The 23,700-nt window shown below is 29.1% G+C and overlaps 2 protein-coding genes across 3 annotated transcripts; one reads left to right on the plus strand and one right to left on the minus strand.

Moving 5' to 3' along the window:
- The first annotated feature begins 4,529 nt into the window (after positions 1-4,529).
- On the plus strand, positions 4,530-10,998 carry LOC110619394 (protein root UVB sensitive 6). Of its 2 annotated transcripts, none has more exons than XM_021762812.2 (13): positions 4,530-5,282; positions 6,778-6,876; positions 7,057-7,170; positions 8,139-8,210; positions 8,278-8,388; positions 8,492-8,611; positions 9,020-9,121; positions 9,228-9,300; positions 9,455-9,538; positions 9,632-9,696; positions 9,805-9,906; positions 10,001-10,204; positions 10,466-10,998. In XM_021762812.2, the coding sequence occupies exons 1-13, from the start codon at positions 4,890-4,892 to the stop codon at positions 10,526-10,528; spliced, it is 1,602 nt and encodes a 533-aa protein (XP_021618504.1). In that variant the 5' UTR covers positions 4,530-4,889; the 3' UTR covers positions 10,529-10,998. The 2 variants fall into 2 exon arrangements, with proteins under 2 accessions (XP_021618504.1, XP_021618506.1); XM_021762814.2 differs by having other exon boundaries at positions 4,534-5,282; positions 10,022-10,204.
- A 2,099-nt stretch (positions 10,999-13,097) lies between these two features.
- On the minus strand, positions 13,098-16,198 carry LOC110618807 (zinc-finger homeodomain protein 4). Its single transcript, XM_021762052.2, has one exon. It carries the CDS (start codon positions 15,031-15,033, stop codon positions 14,161-14,163), a length of 873 nt encoding a protein of 290 aa, XP_021617744.1. The 5' UTR covers positions 15,034-16,198; the 3' UTR covers positions 13,098-14,160.
- Positions 16,199-23,700: the final 7,502 nt, after the last annotated feature.

Here is a 23,700-nt window from a genome sequence, read left to right on the forward strand (position 1 = left end):
ATTTGTTTAAATCTATAATGATGCAAAACATATATTAAATAAAAACTAGTATATGTAAAAATGAGATTTGATGAAATAATTAGTTTGTGTTAATGATACCTTATATAAAAATGGAAAGGAAAGGAACAGCAGAATTATCAATGGCATCAATGATAGTTTACATCATTACAATAAAAAAAATGAAATTCAATTGTCTATTAATATTAATTTAAATTTTATTATTTAAAATAGTTTTACGGTTTACTTAATTTCAAAAAATTTAGTACTATTTATAATTAAATTATATATTTATTATAATTTTAAATAAATTATATAAAAAAATAAATTTGAAAATTATAAATTATTTCTATAATCGTTATTTACTTTTCTAAACAAAAAGCTAAGCCGATTTTTTATTAAAAAACATTGAGAAAGGAAATAAAACGTTAATATAGTTTTGACCTCTTTATGCGAAGTGTAACTAAAAAATAAAATCGTAAGATATTTTATAACTATTTTATTATAGATATTAATAAATATAACAATATAATTCTATTTTTTATTTATAAAATTAATAAATTAACTACAAATTTTCAAATCTTATTAATCTTAGTATTTTATTAGTTAATTTGTAATATAATATTATAATTCACATAAGTATCCATTATTTTATAATTAATAATAATTACATAATTATATGTTATTTATCGTTTTATAAAAAATCATGATGACCGCTGTATTTCTAATATCCAGACTGAAATCGAACTCTCGAAAATAAAACAACCCAAAATTCAGTAGAATTCACTAAGTAGGCCGACCGATCAGCTTGCCATTTAGCCTATGATTAAAGCAAGTTGGACTGACTAAAACTTAAATCCATTAAATAAGAGCTTAACGCCTGTAATGTGACGGGTAGGAGAGCAGATCCGGCTACACCACGGTTCTATTAGCATGCATGTTGAAAAAAAATTAAATGATTGTCTGATGAGAAAGAACAAGCAAGTATGTCCATACGTACGGATCTGTATGACAAAAACAGATAGTACGATAGCAAAATGACAGTTATATGTCATTAGAAAACAAGAAAAAAAAGAATAAAAGGGAAATATGTAGTACTCCCGTGCTAAATTTACTCACACACTTATAAACACTATTTTATCTTAATCCCATAACATCATATATTATATATAAATTTAGAATTTTATATTTAAAAAATTATGTAAATATTTATCTTTCGAGAATTTACGTTGATCACATAAATTATTTATTATGAGAATTAACATTCCTTGTATAAATTATTTATTTTAAAAGGGAAAATTACTTTGTAGTCCCTCAGGTTTAACGTAATTAACACTTCTGTCCCTCTATTTTGGCGACCCAACACTTAAGTCCCTCACTTTCTCTTCCGTCCAAATTCGCAGTCCTTCCGTTCAAAATAGCCGTTTGGGACACGTGAATTGACAAAATTAACCCTCTTCTTCTTCTTCTTCTTCTTCTTCTTCTTCTTCTTCCTACCCAGCAACTTCTTCTTCTTCTTCTTCTTCTTCTTCTTCTTCTTCTTCTTCTTCTTCCTCCTACCCAGCAACTTTTTCTTCTTCTTCTTCTTCCTCCTACCCAGCAAATCTTTCTTCTTCTTCTTCTTATTCTTCTTCTTCTTCTTCTTCTTCTTCTTCTTCCTACCCAGCAACTTTTTCTTCTTCTTCCTACCCAGCAACTTCTTCTTCTTCTTCTTCTTCTTCTTCTTCTTCTTCCTCCTACCCAGCAACTTTTTCTTCTTCTTCTTCTTCCTCCTACCCAGCAAATCTTTCTTCTTCTTCTTCTTCTTCTTCCTACCCAGCAACTTTTTCTTCTTCTTCCTACCCAGCAACTTCTTCTTCTTCTTCTTCTTCTTCTGCAACGGGAGAAAGCATGAAAGAGAAAAAAAAAAAGGAATTTCACATTAAGAGAAGGGTATTTCTGAAAAAAATTATCACCTCACACTTTTGACTCTTTGACCAAACGGTTTAAATGAACGGAAGGACTACGAAATTGGACGGAAGAGAAAGTGAGGGACTTAAGTGTTGGGTCGCCAAAATAGAGGGACAGAAGTGTTAATTACGTTAAACCTGAGGGACTAAAAAGTAATTTTCCCATTTAAAAATAATTAACTTATAGTTTTTATAGATTATGATCTAATGAATTAATATAATTTTTTATTTTAATTTATAAAATTTAAGACATGACTTTTAGAAGTTGAAGAATCTCAATAAAATTTGGTTTTTAAATTAATAATATTTGAATATTAAAATAATTACAATAAAATTAAATTATTAGATAATGTTATAAATTCTGTAAATATAATTATAAAATAATTAAATAATGATATAGTGCAAGTATTTGATAATAAAGTGGATGATATCATGCTTTTGATTTGTAAATATGATTATTTAGTGGTCTTGGAGTTTAAATTATTTTATGTAATTCCCCCTAATTTTAATTTAAAATTAAGATAAAATTTTTAAAATTTATTTATTTTATAAAAATTAAAAATGAGAATGAAATTATAAAATGATGCAGTGCTTGAATTTTTAGTGACAATAGCACTTAAATATGGATTTTAAATATTAACTCTCCGTTTAAAATTAAAATTTTATAAAAATTTAATTAATTTGATTTATTTTTAATATTTTTTATTTTAAATAAAAATATTTAATTATTTATTTTAAACAATGAAAATTTTATAAAAATTTTTTCTTATAAAATCAATCAAATTAAATGGGTAAAAATTAAAAAAAAAACCTTAATCACTACAACATAAGATCACGAATTTAAATTTTTTTCAATTATATGTATGTATATTTTTTACTATAATAAAGAAATTATATATATATATATATATATATATATATATATATATATATATATATATATTCTGATTTTGAAAAATGACTATTACATGCCACGTCATCCACTACAAGCAAATTAAAAAAAAAAAGAAAAAGAAAAAGAAAAAGAAAGAAAGAAAGAAAGAAAGAAAGAAAGAAAGGGACGGTGTGGCCCTGTGATCTCGTTAAATCTAGGGAGCACGTGCGTAAAGCAAGTGCTACAGAAGATGACATTTTTTTTTAATGAAATTAGATGTGATTCTGACACGTGGAATGATCAGAGGGCAGAAGGATTATAGCCAGATTCAAATGGCGACTCCAAGAGATGTAAAGGCCGTATCCAACGTGTCATCAGTATCCAATCCCATGTAAGATGGAACTCCAGCCGTCACAACACCAGCAACAGCTAAATTCACTTGGCTGTCACAACTGGGCTAAATTCACTAGAACCAACAAAGCCTTGTTTGATTGCTAAAATACTTGAGCCACACTCCCACTCACTCGCTCACTCAACCACTCGCTCGCTCGCTCACTCGCACACCCAACTCATTAAAATTTTTATATTAAATAAATTAATAATACAATTCAAGTTAATTTAATTTATTCATTATTTTTATTATTTTAAACTAAACATAAATATTTATTTTTATAAATAATAATAATTTTTATCATATTTATTGAGAAAATATTATTAATATTTTTATAACATTTAAAATCTAAATTTTACATAATTTTTTAATATTAAAAATAGAAAATTATTTTTTAAAATTAACAAGATAATATAATAAATTTTAAATATTAATTATAATTGTATTAAATATTAATAGTCACTATTAAATTAAAATAGTTTTTATAAAGAGTAATTATTAATTAAAAATAAGAAATAAATTTAAAATTAAAATAAACAGAAAAAATAAAAAATTTTGTTAAGGATTAATTAAATAATTTTTATGTAAATAATTTTAAGTGAAATTATTTATTATAAAATTTTAATATTTTTAATAAAATTTACTTTTAATTCAAAATCAATTCTCACAATAATTAAAAAGAATTGAATTTTTATACTATTGATTTTGTCAAACATAAAAATTTAAATATATATATATATATATTTTAATTTTTTTCAAAATTTATCATTTAAAAAATATATATATATATATTTTCAAAATCTGTGAGTGCAAAAAATAATTATACGATTATATTTAAAATTTACATTTTTATCATAATTTATTTTTAAAATTATATTCCACATTAATAAATTAAAATAAAAAAGTGATTGAAAGAAAATTTAAGCTAAAAGGCAAAATTTATCCATCAACTACATATTAAAGTCTAAAAATAATAAACCTCACTTTTTTTTCTTAATTTATTTCATTAACTATCATTAAAAAATTTTAAAAATAATAAAATTTCTAAAAATTAAAAAATATAAAATTATATTTTATTATATCAATTTGACATTTTAATGGCGGTTAATAAATAAATTTTGAGTTTAAATTTGTATTTTTTTAATATAAAATAAAATTTTAATAAGATTTTATCATTTAGGTAGATTGGATATATTTACGGAAATTTGTGGATTTCAAATCCGAATCTCAAAGGGAGAAATAAAGAGAACGACATTGCGTGTACCTCGTTCTGTTGCGATTCCTATAATTTTTAAGATTTGCCTCGCTGATTTGGGCTCACCCGAGGCATGCCCTACCACCATCTCTTGAAAGCCAAACACACCTTAGCAATTTCCAGCTATCCTAGTCTCTGTCTTTATATCCTGGATTCCTTTCATTGATTGAACCTCTTCTCTTTCTATCTCTCCTCATTTGCTCCGTTTGCTTTTGCCTCCAAATCGGTGTTTATAGGCCACCTGCCTCTTTATTTCCTCACGGCAGCTAAAAACAATGATTCCTTCGTTAATTCCGAAGCCCCTCATTTCATCCATAAATCCATCACCGCACTCTTCTCTCTTTTCTTTTATACAATAAATCAAACCAAACCAAACACACCACAGTCACACGCTTTCTCACTTCTCACTTTTCTCTGTTAGCCATGGCTCCGATCAAAATCAAGCAATCGCCTAATCCCACGTCTCAGACTCTAACCTCCACGGCGTCGTCGCAGGACTCGCGTCTCCTCATCCGTGAAACGCTGCGTATTAGCGCCAACTTAGCTTCGGCTTCTTCTCCTGCATTGTCCGAGTCGCCTTCTGCTTCTCCTTCTCATTCGTTGGTTTCTCCGGCTCAGTCCGTTTCTTTTACTGATAATGGACGGAGGTTAGGGCTTGTGGAAAATGAGTTTATTGAATCGAGCTTGAGGTTGATCTGTTGCGAGGAAATTGATGGCCGGAGATGGAAGTACGTGGCCGAAAACGACGATTTTGGACGTTATAAGAAGAATTCGATTCGCGCTGTCAGCTTGCAGACACCACAGGCTCCTGTTGAGGTCATTGCACATAGCCACTATTTTGAGTTATTATTATTATTATATTATTTTTTTGAAATATTGTTTTTTTCTTCTGTTTTGCTTTATCATTAATCCTTTTTTTTGTCGTGTAATTTTACATTTTGATTTTAGTTATGGAATTAATTCGTAGTAATTTTTATTCCTACTTGTGGTTCCATTTCTATATTTCTGTGTTTTGGTGTGCATTGGAACTATATTGAGAGGGGAGGGAGGGAGAGAGAGAGAGAGAGAGAGACATTTTGGGTGAGCTGTTCTGTTTGCTGCGGAGCATGGATGTGAGTCCTGAGTTGGAGGAAAATGAAATTGAGAAATGGCATTTTGAAATGCATTTAGAATTAGGATTTTTTGTTTCTCCATTTAGAAAGGAAGAAAATAGATTTCTAAAAATGAAGAATTTTTTTTTCAGCCAAAACTGTTTTTGGAGTTATACTGCGTGAAAATCCTTGACTTTACTGCTGAATGAATTGAATTCTTCCATTTTTAATGGTATCAATATTGTAATTCATCGGATGGAACACTAATTGAATTAATACCAGCCAAATATATACTTACAAAATTGTAACAATCAAATACAAATTAAACATATTAGTGTTGGGAAAATAGTCTGATGTATTTTTGTATTCAGGAATTTTGCTGATTGAACTCTAAATTTATAAAAATTCAATTCAGAGCTTAACACTATGTGTAATCAATTTTTTTTCCAATAAATTATCAAGAATATGACTAATTTGTGTTTAATTGTTATGATTTTCACAAGGTCAGGGGCTGAATAGGTTACAATTTTAGTTTAGTGTTTAATAGGTTAATCTCAATTAGTATAAAAATATAAGTATACATTCAGCTAACTAATGCCTGTTTTAGGACAAACTATAACATGTCAACGTGAATTTTTTTATCTTGGTTTGACATGAAATGGCAAGCCAGTATGTTAATAGCCACGTAAACAACTATAGATATTGAAAAGCCTATTAGTTTATGGGACCCATTACTAGGTAGTTATTATTTTATGGGACCCACTTGTATGTGTGTCAAGAGTTTATTGGCTTGCCACTCCATGTAGATTGTCCTTCAAGGAATAGCAGGGACAGTATATGCTACACATATAGGATGTATATGCTTTCTGAAATGATGCTACTGATTTCAATTATGTCAGAGCTTAATTTTTCCTTTAATTTGCAAGATTCATTGGGATTCAATGTTGCCACTTGCCAAATTTATATTAGTATAAATACAAATATTGTAAATCATTTGCATAATAAAGTAGAGGAGCTGGAAAACACTTTGTCTTATGTCTTATTATTAATGATACTAGTAGTATGTTTTGGGAGAAAGTTTTACTGACAAAGAGACATGAGTTTTGACGCAGCTTATATATGCTGGCATTGAATAGAAAAAGAAAAGATAGAGAGAATTTTGACCAATTAATTCTGTGAGATTAACTCAGTGTATTTTATGTATTGGATTTGTGGTGCAGGAAATTGTGTCATTCATAAGAAGCTATGTCGTGCCAGAAGGTTTTCCTGACAGTGTTACTCCATCATACGTGCCATACATGACTTGGAGAGCTTTGAAGGTATTATCTTCATTGGAATAATATTGCTTGTTATGGAGGATTTTTGAGGGAATTAACTAGTAGAACGATTCATGTTTGAATTATTGAATGTTGGTTATGTTGGATTTGATACCTTCCAGTACTTGTTGATTATTTTGTTGTGCTTGAATTATGTAGTCTCTGTTAAACTTTTTTTTGTAGCATTTCTTTGGTGGAGCAATGGGTGTTTTCACAACAAAAACCCTTTTGAATTCAGTTGGAGTCTCTAAAAGCAACGCTATTTCTGGTGCTGTCGCTATCAATTGGATTCTCAAGGTAAGGATGAATGATGATTTCAGTTGTGGGATGTTTCCAATATTTGCTTGCTTATTGAAAAGAAATGTCTCAGTGCTCAAATTTCTTGCAGTGTACTCATATCTTTATGTCTGATGATCATGAGATTCATATCTTTATGTCTGATGATCATGAGATTGTAGACTTTGATGATGAGTATCAGACTTAAATACTATGTTTGGTAGTTTAGTTCTATTAGAAAGCAAATATTTAGTCCTTGTATGTTGTAAAATCAAATTATTTAGTCTTCTGTCAAATAAACTATTAGTCAAATTGTTTTAGACTTGGTCAGAGGGAGGGAAATAGTATGAATTTTACAATTATAGGGACTAAATGATATGTATAATTAAAATTAGAGGGACTAAGCAGTATAAATATTCAAGATGACTAACAGTTACTTTGACATAAGAACTAAAGAGTTTGATTTTATGAAATATTGGGACATGTTAATTGAGTGTTTTTTTAATATAGGGATAAACCAGTGAATTGCCTAAAAATCCAAGGACCTAATTGTAATTCTCCCTAAAAATAATGGTTCATAAGATAAGACAGTATATACTATTATTTTATGCAAATAAAGTAGAAGAAAAAGAAGGAAACATTTTTTTCATCTTGCTTCGGTATTGGTGCATAAGGATAATAGAATATGGATGCAAGCAAAATGCAAAATTGCTCAGGTTTATGGTTGCAGCGGGGATGTTTTGGAACATTCACCTTGGATAAAATAGTCAAATTAAAAATTTCTAATGAATCATGAGAAGGAACAATGCCTAACCCCTCTAGTTTGAAGTGAAAATAAAAAGAGGTTGATGGGGTAATTAATTCCTCTTCTATCCTTTCGTTTCCTCCCCTTTAATAGAATTCTCTTATTCCTTCTGTTCTCCTTTCCTATCCCTTATTGTACCAACATTCAAACAAACTGAGAAAAGAAGTATTGTCTTCATTTGTAGGATGGTGCCGGTCGCGTTGGAAAAATGCTTTTTGCCCGCCAAGGGAAGAAATTTGATTATGATCTGAAGCAGGTAAGTGCTTTTGGCCTATTGAGCTGCTAGTCCCTGCTCGACATTCCTGACATCCAATGCATTCCAGCTGCGGTTTGCAGGTGATCTTCTCATGGAATTGGGTGCTGGCGTGGAGTTAGCAACTGCAGCTGTCCCGCACCTTTTTCTTCCCTTGGCTTGTGCTGCTAATGTGGCAAAGGTTTACTTATTCATTCATTTTTTCAATAAATAATTGTATGGCAATTATATGCTTGTTCTAGCCAGTTTTGCAGTCTTATATTCTTTACTGCCTTTTTTTTTAGAATGTTGCAGCTGTAACATCAACATCAACTCGGACACCAATCTACAAAGCCTTTGCTAAAGGAGAAAACATTGGGGATGTTACTGCTAAGGGCGAATGTGTTGGGAATCTCGCGGATTTGGTATTCTTATCCCTTACTCTGTGAGGTTCATGATATTTATGTAACAGGAATATGGATATGGTTGATAATAAAATAACCAAGTATAAACTTGTCAAATCCCAGCTTTATATTATTTGTATTGAAGCTATCTTGTTTTCAGGACCTCTCATATGATTGTGGTACTACAGAGTAAAGTAAGGTGATATATGAGTGTAATAGTTTGTTATTGTGGCATTGCATATCAATGGCGCCACATGTAGCGTAGTGCTATTTATCAGTTTGCTGATAATAATACCATGTCAATAATTTGAAACATGTTTGTTTCATGTGTAATCTCTGTTGCTTAATCATGTCCTTTGAATTATTTACGTAGTTTTGCTGGATAGCACATTTTCAATGATTCTGCACATTGTCTCATGTCTTGTGCAGCTGGGAACTGGTCTTAGCATAATGATTGCAAAAAGAAATCCTAGCTTGGTTACTTCATTTGCCCTCCTTTCATGTGGCTATGTCTTCAGCTCTTACCAAGAGGTAGGAGACTTTCAAAATACTAGTATAAGTTTTGGATATCTCCACTTTTCTTTTGTGGGTGGAAGGTGATTTCATTATGCTAATGCCTTGTTGTGTTTATTGCTAGGTTAAATCTGTAGTGTTGCACACCTTGAACCGGGCTAGATTCAGCGTGGCAGTGGATTCTTTTCTTAAGACAGGTTAGATAAAGTGCTTCACATGCTCTTACAATACCATTGTAACGTTTTTTCTATTAGCCATCTCTAATATTTTGTCAATTTTCTTGATGTTCAATATTAAGCATAGAGTAGCAATTATCCTCAAACACATGTTCTGCCATATATTCATCTGCAGGGAAAGTGCCTTCATTGCAAGAGGGGAATATGAAGGAAAATATATTCAGCTTTCCATGGTTGAAGGAGAGGCCTATTGTTTTAGGTATTTATACAAGATCATGGATTCTCTCATGAACATAATTTTTTATGGAAGTGCTATTTCCTGAGTTTGAAAGTTTCATCCCACTTTTGGCAGGACCAAGATTTAAAGATGCTTTTCAAGACCCTACTGCATTTCTTGCGATAGAGCCTCTTTTTGAGGTATGCTTCTTTCCAAGAGAAAATAGGTTTCAAGCAGGAAAATCTCTTCCTCCATTGTGGATCAAGTAGTTCTTCATATATTGAATATATTTTGTTGATTGATGACAGCAAGAGAAATATATAGTGACGTACAATCCATTGAAGGATAAGGTCTATGCATTGCTCAAGGATCAGGCAAAGTCAGATGACATTCTAAAAGCTGCATTCCATGTGAGATCTAACTCCATTATGTTTGTTTAAAAAAACTCCATTATGTTGCATGCTTGTTGACTACCACCTTCCCCCAGTCTGAACAAGCTCCAAGATGTCTTATCTTGTTTTACAGGCTTACGTGCTTTTGCATTCCATAAATTCATCAAATGATAGTAGCTCTTCATCATGGAAGCAGCAACAATATGGCCATTCAAACTATATTCTCTCAGTTAATGATATTGAGGCTCATATTGCTGACTCGTGCAGAATGGTCTCAACTTTATATGGTCCTTTTAAAAGTAAAGCTGCAGAGCAGGTATTGGAAATTATTATTCTTGATTTCAGAGGAAGACTGACCATGTTTTTACATGCTCCACGAAATATTTTGAAATTGCATTAGAAAAGCAGGGTTAAAAAAGGGGGAAAAAAAAAAGAAAAAGAGAGGTTTTGTTAAGGTTATACATATTTCCATCTTAGACGCATGACTACTGAAGTGATGATGGGTCTTTGCTTAGTGTCAGCTAGAATTGATTAATTGTTCTGCTCCTGTTGACATTCATTCCATGTTTTCTTGTAGGGTTGGAGGATGTCAGACTCACTTCTTAATCCTGGCCGAGCAAGGATTGTAGTTGCTTGTTAAAAGGACAAGGGCAAAACAAAAAAGGGAAAAAACACTACTCTTGAAACTTCTCTTTTCTTGTGTCGGGAGTGTACCTATCTGGTGCTCAAGCGGCACTCAATACTGTGGGCAAGTCAACCATCAATCTTCAAAAACAAATATACGTAACAAAAAGAGGCTAACATTACACCAATAGCACAATTAGAGCCAGGGGCTCCTTGATGGTCAGTTCTCTCTGTTACGCACCCAAATACATTATTCTGCTCACAGTCTCTGCTCATTCACTTACACCTGAATGTGGCGAGATGCAATTTTGAGTTGTAGGATGGAGCTGTTAGTGTGGTATAGCCAGAAGCATTCTTCCTTTTGGTTTTTGATTATATCCCTTTTATTTGTTCTTCCTTTAATGTTCTTTTTGTGTAGAACACATTGAAATTCCAGCATCTAAACTAGTGTTTTTGTCAGAAGAAAGTTGAAACCACATTTTCTCACTCTCTGAATTCCACGTCAATCAACTCCCAATTCTTCTGCCACTTGCTCTAATTTCATGTGCATTTTGTGCTATCTTATCTGCCATAACAGCATACTGGAGTTTTATTTTCAAAAGGGGACATGATTACAACGGTAGACCGAATTGAAGAAGCACAGTGGAATATATTTTTCATTATTTTGGTCAATTATGGGCAAATTCTTAATTATGTTATGGATAATTGGGTTTCCTTTTATCACCAGAATTGTACATTAGGGCTGCATCTTGCTGATCGAACTTCAAGGTTGGTTTTGCATTGCCGGAGTCTTAAAAAATAGATTTAAAGTGACAAGGATATTTATGCTAATAGTAAAATAGCAGTTTCCAATTTTTTTTTTTTTTTGCAACATTTAAAATAATGCCATTTTTTGGAAAAGCATTTTTGGCTCTGAACCTCGCTATCAAACAGCCACTTGTACAACAATTTCTCAACTTATTAAACTTCAGCCTTTTCTTCGATTCTTTACTATAAAATCCAAGTTTTTTAAAAGCCTACAATAAAATACTTTCATTTTTAAAAGTATTATATAAAAATCTCATTTTTCTTTCATGCTATTTTCTGTTTATTTATTTAGCAGTGCTGATATGTAGCAATTCTATAGTGTAAAGTTGAGATATTAAACCTTTCAAGTTTAAATCTTTTAAGAACGTAATCTTTTACGCTATTTTCTTTTTTATTTGTTTGGCAGAATTGTTAGTGCCACAATTCAAAAATAAGAATTTTTCTTTAAAAAATAAAAGTGTGAGGAGAGAATATTATTAATATTTATGAGGCACATTAGATTTTTCTTTTAAAAAAAATTTTAATTTCTACATTATTTGGACTGCCGTGTATTAATTATACTTAATAAAAGGAAAAAAATTGGCTTGAAAGATTTGTGTAACATTTTAAAAAGTGAAAAAACTTTAAAAAGGAAATCCAGAGATGGCTATTATAAGTTACCTCAACTTCTATGGGAATTATGTGATAAGAAGTACCACCATTAATGTGATAAGTTCTATTTTAGTAAGAGGGTGTTTGTTTCACTTAAATTATAAAAATTACCTTATAAACATTTGAAATTATAAGCATTATGTATTTAATTAAAATATTTATAAATAGTTGATAAACACTTGATATATTTATTAATAAATAATATATAAGTATATTGGTTATTAAAATTATTATAAAAAATATTAATTAAGGTATAGGATAAATTTTAAAATTAAATAAGGTAATATAGTAATTTATTTGATTAAGTTAACTTATAAATTTAATAAGCATTTAAATAAAAAAAATTGATTTTTCTAATTTATTTTTTAATTTATAAATTGAAAAAAATATTATAAATAAATGAGTTAGATTAATTTTAGAAATTATAAACTGATTCCATCAGTTTCTAAGCCAAGACAAACACCTTACATTAGAGTGAATTTAGCAATATTTAATTTAAATCTCTTACTCTCTTCGTATTTTTTTTTTTTAAAAATGAAAAATCTGAGATCTTCACTAGAGATAGGTGGGTCCCGACTCCTCTAAGAGCATGATCCATTCGTACAGCTGTAGCCTATGAATAATGAAATTACAGATGATGAATATTTTGAATTAATTTTCAGAAAAATTTCAATATAAATATTAAAAGCAGTGGAGTAAACTTATCCATACAATAATGTCATACAAAATTTAGGGTTGAATTCAAAATTAAAAAAAAAAAAAAAAAAAACTGATAAATGAATAGATAGGGTGGGCAGGGATGTCATCTCAATGGCAGTAAGGTACATTAAATATTTTCATAAGGCACATTAAATATTGTTCAGAAGATCAATGTTCCTAAATTTATTAGCCCTATTTAGTGAGTGGCCCCAATTTTAATTTTTCTTTTCATCTAACTCCCTTTGCCAGATCGATCTCCTACTCCCCTCACTTTCTGATAACGAATAGAAGATCGCCATTTTTTTTAAAAAATAATTGAAAATTGTTTTTTTTTTTAAATATTAATTAGAGTAATTGATTAAATGCAAAGCTCATTTTCTTGTCCATAATAATTGAACAAAAGGGTATAAATTACAATTAGAGAGAAGAAAGAAACCTTAAATTCCATAAACTGAAAAGAACAACAAACTTGGCTGTCTCTTTGTAATGGCCAGCCAGCACAGCTTAGCTTACTCCCAACACACAACACAAGTACTCCCTGTTCCTAGTTTAAATAAAAATCCAAAGTTTTGGGAGATAAAGACAAATTTTCTTAATGGCTCTTCATCAAATATTATGTACTTCTGGTTCTAAATTTTTAACGTTATTCATATCTCATGGGAAAAGCTTCAGATCCCTACACCATGCCCTAAATTTGAATTTTGCTGGTTTTAGAGACAGGAATATTTATTATACACTCATTAGCTTTAAAAAAAATAATTAAAGTTTCAAATTCAATTTTATTAATATATAATGTTAAGGTTAGAAATAATTTTAATAAAAATGCATGAATGTTTAGATTAATAAAGGGAAATTTTGAAATATAATTTCCATTAATATCTCCTCATTTCTATAGTTTATTTCCTATGCAAAGAAAGAAAATTATAAAAATCATTTCCCTTTTTTTTTCGCCCTCTATTTCCTTCAAAATAAGGATAAAAGTTCAAATATTAATATTTATTTTCCAAATCAAATTGAAATTTTTATGATTTAAGCATACCCATTAAAATTTTTCATCCAAATATTTGGTATATTTACTTGAAAAATATCAAAATGCAACACCAACACATGCATTATAAAACCAAAAGAGAAATGAACAAACATAATATGCTCTTTAATGGACAAAATTACTGCAATCCAAATCCATTTCTATGCAAAAATAGATTGGACAAAAGCATAATCACCCATAAAAGATGAAGATTAACCCTAGCAATCCATTTTTCCTAAACTAATATTACATGCACCACCAATATTATTTTTAAATATTAAGAGAACTCAATTTAAACATACCCACAAACAAGGATATGATAATATGAAGAAGAAAAATTTAAAAAAAAAAAAAAAAAGCAAAATACTTTTAGCTAATAATGATTAAGTAGGCTAAACCACATACTAATCAGAGGAAGAGAGAATGAAGTGTTTTTTTTTTTTTTTTGGAGTAAATGGTCTTAATTAAGTAGTAGTAGCAATAGGAGGAAGAGGAGGAGGAGGAGGAGGAGGATTCTTCTTGGCTAGATTATGCTTGTTGTTGTGCATCCAAACTTTAAGGACTCTTCTCTTGACTCCAATCTCTTGGCAGAATTGTTGCACAACAGATTCTTCTTGTTTTTGTATTTTCCACCCAACTTTCTCAGCAAAGTTGAGCATTTTCTCCTTCTGTTCCTGTGTGAACTTTGTCCTGAACCTTTTCTTGACAAGTTGTGCAGGCCTAGCCATCATTACCCCACCACCATCTTCTTGCTCATCAGATTCTGAAGGAAGGGAACCCATGTTGTAAGACATTATCATCTGGTGGTGGGGTGCTGCTGCTGATCTTGAGGGCACAAGGGTTCCTGCAGCTGTATGAAACCCTAAAGCTTCAGGGGCTAAAATATTCTTGTGATGGCCTAAAATGACTTTTCTTCCAACTCTGCTGAAATGTGGGTGGCCATGGAAGTAATCACAAGAGGAAGCTTCACCTTCTATCTCTTTCCTGTGGAAGTTTCTATGACAATTGCAAGCTGAGCATGTGAGAGCTTCAATGCTACCTTCTTCACCGCTAGGCATGAACTCACCACACCCATCAGTGGCATTGCCTCCCATGGCAGCTGCATGATTCTTGAGGCATTCTCTGTACCTCACCATTTTCTTGAAGGGAGCATGGTGGTCCTCCAGCGGTGAGGGGATGGAGGAAGGGCCATTATTGGATGGCATTTGGGGAGCTGAAGAAGAGATGATGTGGTTGTGGGGTGCAGGATGATCATGGTGGATCATGTGCCCATGCCCACCACCATAACTACTGTTTATGGGCATGGGGATCTCACCTTCATGACTTGAAAGTTCCATTTTCCTTCTCACTTCTTTGAGGCTATTATTTGTTTTGGCTTCCTTGTTTGCAGACCAAAAGAGAGAACAAGACAAGAAGAGAATTAGGAGGCTTATATGATTATAATTAAAAAGTTTCTTTCTTTCTTTCTTATAATCCTAGGATTTTCTTTTTTCTTTTTTGCTTATATGATATTCAAGAAACTCTTCTATATATCTTGCAAGTCCTAAGCCCAAAAAAACCAAAAAAAAAAACAATGGCCCACCAAAGGAATTGAAAATTGAGAAGCTTTGGGATGTGTTTAAGGTAAGTGATGAGCTGAGAAAGAGAAGGCCAAGGGCCAATCCTTTTGATCAAAAGCTTTGAAAGCAAACAAAAGTGTAATCAACTACCTAGACCTCCTTTGATGTTCATCTCATTTTCTACTTGAAAGGTCAACTTAGAAGATTTAAAAAAAAAAAAGAAGCAGCAGCAAATTCAGTAACACTGTAGCCAAGAGCTGGCAATGAGAGCAGCCTGATATAAACATAACAAAAACTTTCTCTCTCCATACACTTTCATCTCTATTTTCTTTCTTGAGAAAGTGAGAAAGAGAAAGATAGTCAACACTCAACAAACTCCCTAATAGAAAATGATAAGATGGAAGAAGATAGATAATAAGAAAAACCCTTGTTTTTCTTCTCTAGAAATGGAAATGGAGGCTTAAAAACTATATATGAAAACAAGATCAAGAAATCACCCAGATGAAGCTCTCCTGATGAGTTTTAAGAGAGAACACAAGCATTTAGGAGCAAAAATAGCTAAACAAGAATTGGGTGGAGAAGGAGAGAAGAGGAGAAATAAGAGAGAGAGTTTTGCAGAGGTGTTTTGGCTAGTGAAGCAAGCACTAAACAAGGAGCTTATAGTAGGGTTGAGAGCCAAAAAGCAGAGAAGAGAGAGAGAGAAAAAAAAAAAAAAAAGCAAATTTTTTATCTTTTATTTTTATTTATTTATTTGTAGAGATGAAGAGGAATACAGTGAGTTTTAGAGAAGGAGATTAAAGGTAGGGGGTGCTTCCTTTGCTTTGCTTTGCTTGCACTATCAGGAATCAAGTGTTTACGCCATATGGAGAGCAGTGTGTCAGAGAGAGTGGAGAAGGAAGAAAAGAGAGAGAGAGGAATTATGAAAAGGAATTAGCAGCAAAATCTTCTAAAGTTGAAAACTTGAAAATTATATCACTAGCATTCTTTCTCATGACCCTTTTTAATGGAGTGCTCTTCTGTGCAAAGTGGTATTAATTTTCCCTTTCTCTATCTATTTTCTTTATTCGATTATTAAAAAAAAATTATAATACCCTCTATTTTCTTAATTAGGAATCTCGAATTTAAAAATTTTATTAAAAAATATATAAAAAAATCATAATGAAAAGGGTATTTTTCTTGGTTAAATTATTAAAGTGATATTAATTCTACCATTGAAGCAGAGGGTGTCATGAAATTCATGTGAATGATTGATCATTTCTATATTAAATAACATGGGATTTTGTAGTTTTTTTTTTTTTTTAAAGAAATATGGTTCAAAGGAAGAGAGAAAAGTGATAATTAGGTCTTTGGCTGAGAATAGAAAGCTTAGCCAGTGTCTTTTGCTTCAGAGGTCAGACTTACTGTTGAGGGAAACAGTAATCAAGTTTTTTCAATATTTAATTATTATAATAATATATAAATATAATAATTTTTTTTTCTTCATATGAATATTCACTTGTGGTGTTGTGTCATCAAAAGGACTCAATATGACAATGATGTTTCCCTTAGAATACTGAAGACATTTGCATTTCATTCAGACTCATCACATGTAAGGTTGGAGATAAATAGAACACAAATTTCTTTTAAATAAAAAAATAAATAATAAAAATACATATATAGTATATTTACTGTAATTCTCTTTAGGTACATATATGTATAATTCCTTTGAAGAAAGCTAGCTATTTGTACACCTGAAATTAAAACTGCATATTTTTCAATGGGTAATTTATAAAAAAAGGTTATGAATATTATTATTTTTATTTTTATTAAGTTAATATTTGTTCCTTAATTTTTACCATTATTAATATTTTCTTTATTTTTTATTATTGAAATATTTTATCTTTGATTTTTTTTGAATATTAACAATAAATAGATAGAGAATAAAAGTGTTTAACATATTTCTTAAAATAAATATGCAAATAAATAGAGGATATATCTAATTTGATTTAGTTTAGTAATTAAAAATATATAATTTACGTGAAACATTAAGATTTGAATTCTATTTTTTTATTTTTTATTAAAAAAACATTAGTTACAAATACTCAAAGCAACTGATTAATTACCTATCTCGCAATTACATGTGAACATTCGATCAGTTTGAATTTTAATTTTTAATTTATTCAGTTCAATTCAGTTTAAAATCGAACCCAACTGAATAAATTAAAAATTAAAATTTTGGTATTTATAAAAATTAATCGAATCAATTTTAATCAGAAATCAAATCTAATCGAATAGATCTGATTCAATTTGATTCAATTCAGTTTGATTAGTTTAAATTTTTAATAATTTTTTTTTATTTTTTAGTATTTTAAGATTTAATTGAAATATTTTAATTTAATATGATTTAATTAATTTAAACCGGCTCAATTCATTTTTTTTATTTTTTTCTAATTAAAAATAAATTAAATTAAAATTTTTAAAATTAAAAATTAAACTAAATCGAAATAAATAAAATAATAAATTAAAATTTTAAATTAATTCAATTTCATTAATTTTTTTAATTTAAATCGAATAAATGCATAAAAGAATCCTTTGAAGATTAGTATTTGGAGAAAAGGGTTTGAATCTAAGAATGGGATCAAAATGCTTTTAGCTAAGAAGTTGCCTTTATTAAATATAATTATCCAAAACCACTTTATTCTTCATTATCCTTGCCTTTATTCCACTCCATTTCCACACTTTATCCATCTTTAGGTTTTTATTTCTTTTAGTTTTGTTTTTATCTTTCTTGTCCCTTCTTCTGCTAATTCCCTACTGCTTTTTTCTTTCTTACTTTTCTTTATTCTTTTTTTTTTTATTTTATTTTAATTTTGTAGAAGTTGAAATGCAGAAATTGTTGGGGAAGGGTTAATTATGGTAGTGGGAGAAGGGTCCACAAGAATAAATAGGGTTGATGACACAGCCTTGATCACAATTTTCAAGATATTGAAGGCCAAAATTTCTTGGGTTTAGAGAGAGAGAGAAACACATATATCAATCAATCTCAATCACTGCCAGCCCAAATTCCCTGTGACTGTCTTGAACCTTACAAAACTTTAGTGTTTTAAAGATAAGATAATACAGCCACCACTCTAATTATCTTCCACCATTTTTCCTATCTCCAAAATTAATTTCATTTCCCCATCCTCTTGTTTTTCTTTTCTTAGAACTTGATTTTAATAGTGGATTTTTTTTTTCCTCTGCGAATCGGATGTTCAGGTTTTTATTGTATTCATTAACAATATTTTATTAGATAATTTATCATCTTTTGGTCTTTTATCTTTTAGTTCAAGATTATAAATTACTTCTATTCAATTATAAGAAAATAAGATGTGTTTTTATTCACAGGTCTACGAATAATGTCGCTCATGTTCTAACAACATCGGCTCATTTTGAGTCAGGTCAAGAAATTTAAGTTCATGTCCCTCCTCCTCATATAGTTTCCTTGATCGCTTTGAGTTAATAATATTTCTTTCATTTTCAAAAAAAGAAAAAAAACGATTTGCTATATCTTAATATAAAAGAGTAATTTACTAAAAAAAGTATAATTTTATTATAATATATAACAGTTCGTTATTACAGATAATAAATGTTTGATAATAATGGTAAATTAGTATTTTATATATTTATACTATAATAATAAATATATAATAATTAAAAATTATTATATTTATTTTTGAACAAAAATTTATTTATTTTTATAATAAATAAAAATTATAATATTATTATAATATTACTCCTACATTTGAAAGTTAAAAGCAACAATATTATTAGGAAGATTATAAAATTATTATTTTAATACTACTAAAATAATAATTTTATATAAGTGTAAAACGGTTACGATTAGGGTACGCAGTCTTTATACAAATGGAAAAATCGATTGAATCGGATTAATTTAAAAATTTAATTTGATTTTTAATTTTAAAATTTTCAGTCATTTCGATTTTATTCGATTTTGATCATAAAAAAATATTAAATCGAACCGAATTGAATTGAATCAAATTAATTTGATTCAAATCAATTTCTATTCAAAAATCAATTCAGTTTAATTTTTAAAAATATTAGAATTTATGCTTTTAATTTATTCGATTCAGTTTAATTTTAAATTAAAACGATCAAATGTTCACTCCTAATTACGAAGATCTTGAAATTATTATCTCAATACTATTAAAAAATAATTTGATATATAGCATATTTTTTATTATTTTAAAAAAATAATTAAATATAGGTATTCCCTTTGCCATCATGCTTGAAGGTTTTGATCTTAGCTAGGGTTGTGTGATATAACCATGATTATTAATTATACTTTACAAACTAAAATAATCATCAACTTATCTTTGTTTTGTATAGCATTCCCATTATAAAGAAACCTACTTATCATTGTCAAATCAGGTTCTTTACAAAAACTAAGTAAACACACTACTCTTTTTTTTTTTTTTTTTTCATTTCAATATGCATGGTTTTGCTACTTGTCTAATGACTGTTCTTTGCAATTTTAAAAATATATTAGTTATATTTATATTTTAAAGAAAAATAAAAAAATATCCAAGAATTTTTTTTATTAAAAAAAATATTTTTTTGGGGGTGATGGTGGGGTGCTGTCTTCTTGGGGGGTGGCATTAGTGATGCCAAATGATAATATTGCAACATGTTCTCATCCTTGAAAGTTGACAAAATTGTGCAAACTTAATTAATATTCAATGGGTCCAAAAAATAACCCTAGATGATGACTCTTCCACTCCCATCTCTTAAATCTCTAAAATCATGCATTTCTCTTCATTTCTTAATTAATATATATCCACCATAATTACATATTACTTTTGCTTTTTTATTATCAAATATTAAAAAAAATAGTTTTATATATTTTTCCCCATATATATATATATATTTCCCTTGCCTTGTAAGGAAATGTGGGCAAAGAAGAAAACAGACTTGTCAAGCTAGTTTTCTCATAATTAATGGGGGACCTAATATTTTTTTTTTCAAATAATTATGTGAATTTTCAGATGTTTAGAAAAAAAAATATATGTATATATATAAAAAAATTCAAAGCATGGTAGATATAATTCATTTAGGTGAGGTTAATAATAATAATAATAATAATAATAATAATAATAATAATAATAATAATAATTAATATTTTAAAATTTATAAAATAGAGTTTACAGCGTGAATATAAACTTGTTTAAGAAAGATTACGTCTTTCCCCTTTATATTTTTTTTATTCTCTAATAACATATAACCATCATTCTGCTACAGTGCCACCTGTTTTTATCATTCAGATTCGTACATACGGACGAGTCAGAATACTCCTCCGTGCTAGACGGTCATTTAATTTCTCCCGATGCGTGTGCTGACAGCGCTGCGAGGTAATTGGGTCTGCTCTCCTCATATCTTGTCACATTATCGAATTAGATTTTCTTTGGGTAGGCCTACGTGTGATCAATTCAGTTTACTTCACATCACCGGACTGGATCGCACGAAATTGGACCGATCTACTTGCGTGTGATCTGATGGGTTTTAAGCCTTGATGAATTTTAAGCCTGTATCCTTTTTTGAAATTCGGCGTCGCTCTAAGATGTGAGAAGCCAACTATTATCAATAATAATAATAATAATAATAATAATAATAATAAAAGAAAGTTGTCCCTCAATCTCATAGTTTACTTTTAAAGTACCTTAAAAAGATTTTCTCCCAATAATCCCAACAACCCAAAATTTTTTTAAGTTGTGCCTTGTCTTAGGAAACAAAGCTTTCCTTAAAGATACCAATCATATTCTTGATTTACACATCAAATCACAAAATCTAAATTGGCAATATTTCTCTTAGCTCATTTGCTTCTCTTCAAGACAACAATTGCAATTATTTATTTCCATTTAAAGGACTGTGCATGGGGCATTAACCCTCTCTTTTGCTCTTATTCTTTTATAAAATAATACCCATTTTGCTTTTTTGCTTACCCATTGGAAACCCTTTTTAGCCTTTGTTTGATAACTACTCAACATATTATGTGTTCTTTTGCACCAGAATAACTCATGTGCTTCAAGTGTGACCACCACCACCAATAGCTATCATTCTTGCTAACTTCACACTCTCCCTTTTGCTTCTTTATCTTAATTTCTTTCTCTAAATATGAAATTAAATAATATATATATATATAATAAAAATTATATTAATTAAATAATATAAATAATTTAAAAGACAGCAATTGTACATAATATAATTAAATATTTATATTAATTTATTGTCTTTCACTGTTGGGATTTGAAAACTTCTCCTGTCATCATTATTCATGATTTTGCACTCATAGTGTTTACTTACATAGTTGTGTTATATATCTTTAGAATTTTTTTTTCAGTAATTTAAATTTTTATCAATGGCATTATTTTATATTTTATTATTATATTTTAAAATTTAAAAAATAAAATATACAATACGAGAGTATTAAATTTTATCCAAAAAAAATCACCCCTCTTTCTTTTTATTCATTTTCTTTTTATCTTCTAATGACGCATAACCGTTATACTACTATAGTACCATATGTCTCAATCACTCAGATTGTATGTACAGGCGTGTCAGCGTATTTCTCTCTCTGTCAAACGACTATTTAATTCTTTCGACTCGCATGCTGATAGAGCCGCAAGATGACTAGACCTACTCTCTTATCTCTTATCACGTCATCGGACTGGACTATTTTCTGATAGATTTGCGCAGGTGATCAGTTCGGTCTGCTTCATGTCATCGGACTGAAGCACGCAATGTTGAACCGGTTTATTTAGATGCGGTTTGATGAGTTTCGAATCTGTATGTTTTTTTTAGGATCCGACTTTATTTTATAGTGTAAGAAGTCTGACGATTATCGGTTGTAATAATTTAATGCCTTTAAATATGCATACTATGATTAAGAAATTCATAAGAAAAGTATCTCATGAAACTTGAGATTTTAATTCTGTAGAATTAAATTTAACTTTTTCGTTAATTTTTATATTTATAATAAAAGAATTTTATATTTGATTTTTAAAATTTATTTAAAAATATATCATATAATATTGTATGAAAATTTTCAATTAAATTTTATTTTTTAAAATGATTTGTTCCCAACAAGGAAAATAAAGGACATCATATAACTAAGCAGACCATCAAACTTAAGGAAACACATGGACAGAGCATGATTATCTGTCCCACCTTATCATGAAGATTTTTTTTTTCCTTCTTATTTTTATTAATTTTAAAATAAAGTAAAATGAAAAAAATAAATCATGTACTCTGTAACAACATTACCCTCCATAGTTAGGTGAGGTTGAGATTATTTTCATGTTTATGAATTTTTATATTTAGGTGAATTTTTGCTTGATGTGAAAATTATTTTTTGGTCACTAATTGCAAAAATTAAAATTTTGATAATATTTTTTGATAATAGAATCTCAAATTTTTATTTTATTTTTTATTTTTTGCGCTACAAAAATTTTAGAATAAGAAAAAATTAAATTAAAAGACTAGCCGTTAGGAACATTCCCACTACCTTTTGATTTTTGTCTGGACTTGCACTTAAAAAGCAAATATCAAGACACCAACCAAACATTCCTCAAGGCGAGGCATGAGATGAGCTGAGATTCAAAGCAATAAGAAAACAAAACCCAAAAATAATAATAATAATAATATAAAAACCAGAATTAATTCCTTTCTTTTTACACAATCCTTTAGTATCCATATCTCTTCTTCTCTTTGCCCCACCAACAACTTCTAATTTATAATGGGAATGTGGTAGAAAATTATTTTTCTTTTTATTTTCATGAAAAAATGAAAATAAAAAATGGGAAACAAAATCAAAAGCAAATCACCTTGTATTCCCTTAACTTTATTTTGTTATGTAGATATTCCCCTTTTTATTATTTTGTTTTATTTCATTATTTTGCTATATAAAATCAAGAAATTATGAAATATAATTATTATATATAATAATTTTATTATATCCTTAAGAGTGTAAACGAACTAAACTGTTCACGAGCTATTTGAGATTCGACTCGATAAAAGTTCGATCGGGTTTGGCTCATTTTTTAAACAAATCGAGTTCGAATTCACTTTTTAGACTCGTTTAATAAACGAGTTGATTTTGAACTTAATAGTATTCTGTTCGTTTAGACTCGCAAGCTCAATTCGTTTTTAAATTTATAAATAAATTCGCGAGCTGACTCGTGAATATACTCGTTCGCCAACACCAATCCCATATCAAAAGTTGAAAGAACATGAAAGATGGTACCTTTTCTATAAAATTACAACCTTTTACATTATTTTTTATTATTTTTAAATTTGAAAGATTTTAATTAAATAAAAAAAATTAATTTAAAAATCTCTTAACAACTTTATAATTTAAAATTTAATTTAAATTAATTTGAATTATATTGAATTTGTTTATAATATAATAGA

This window comes from Manihot esculenta, chromosome 7 (assembly GCF_001659605.2).
Source record: "Manihot esculenta cultivar AM560-2 chromosome 7, M.esculenta_v8, whole genome shotgun sequence".
In the NCBI taxonomy this organism is placed as follows: domain Eukaryota; kingdom Viridiplantae; phylum Streptophyta; class Magnoliopsida; order Malpighiales; family Euphorbiaceae; genus Manihot; species Manihot esculenta.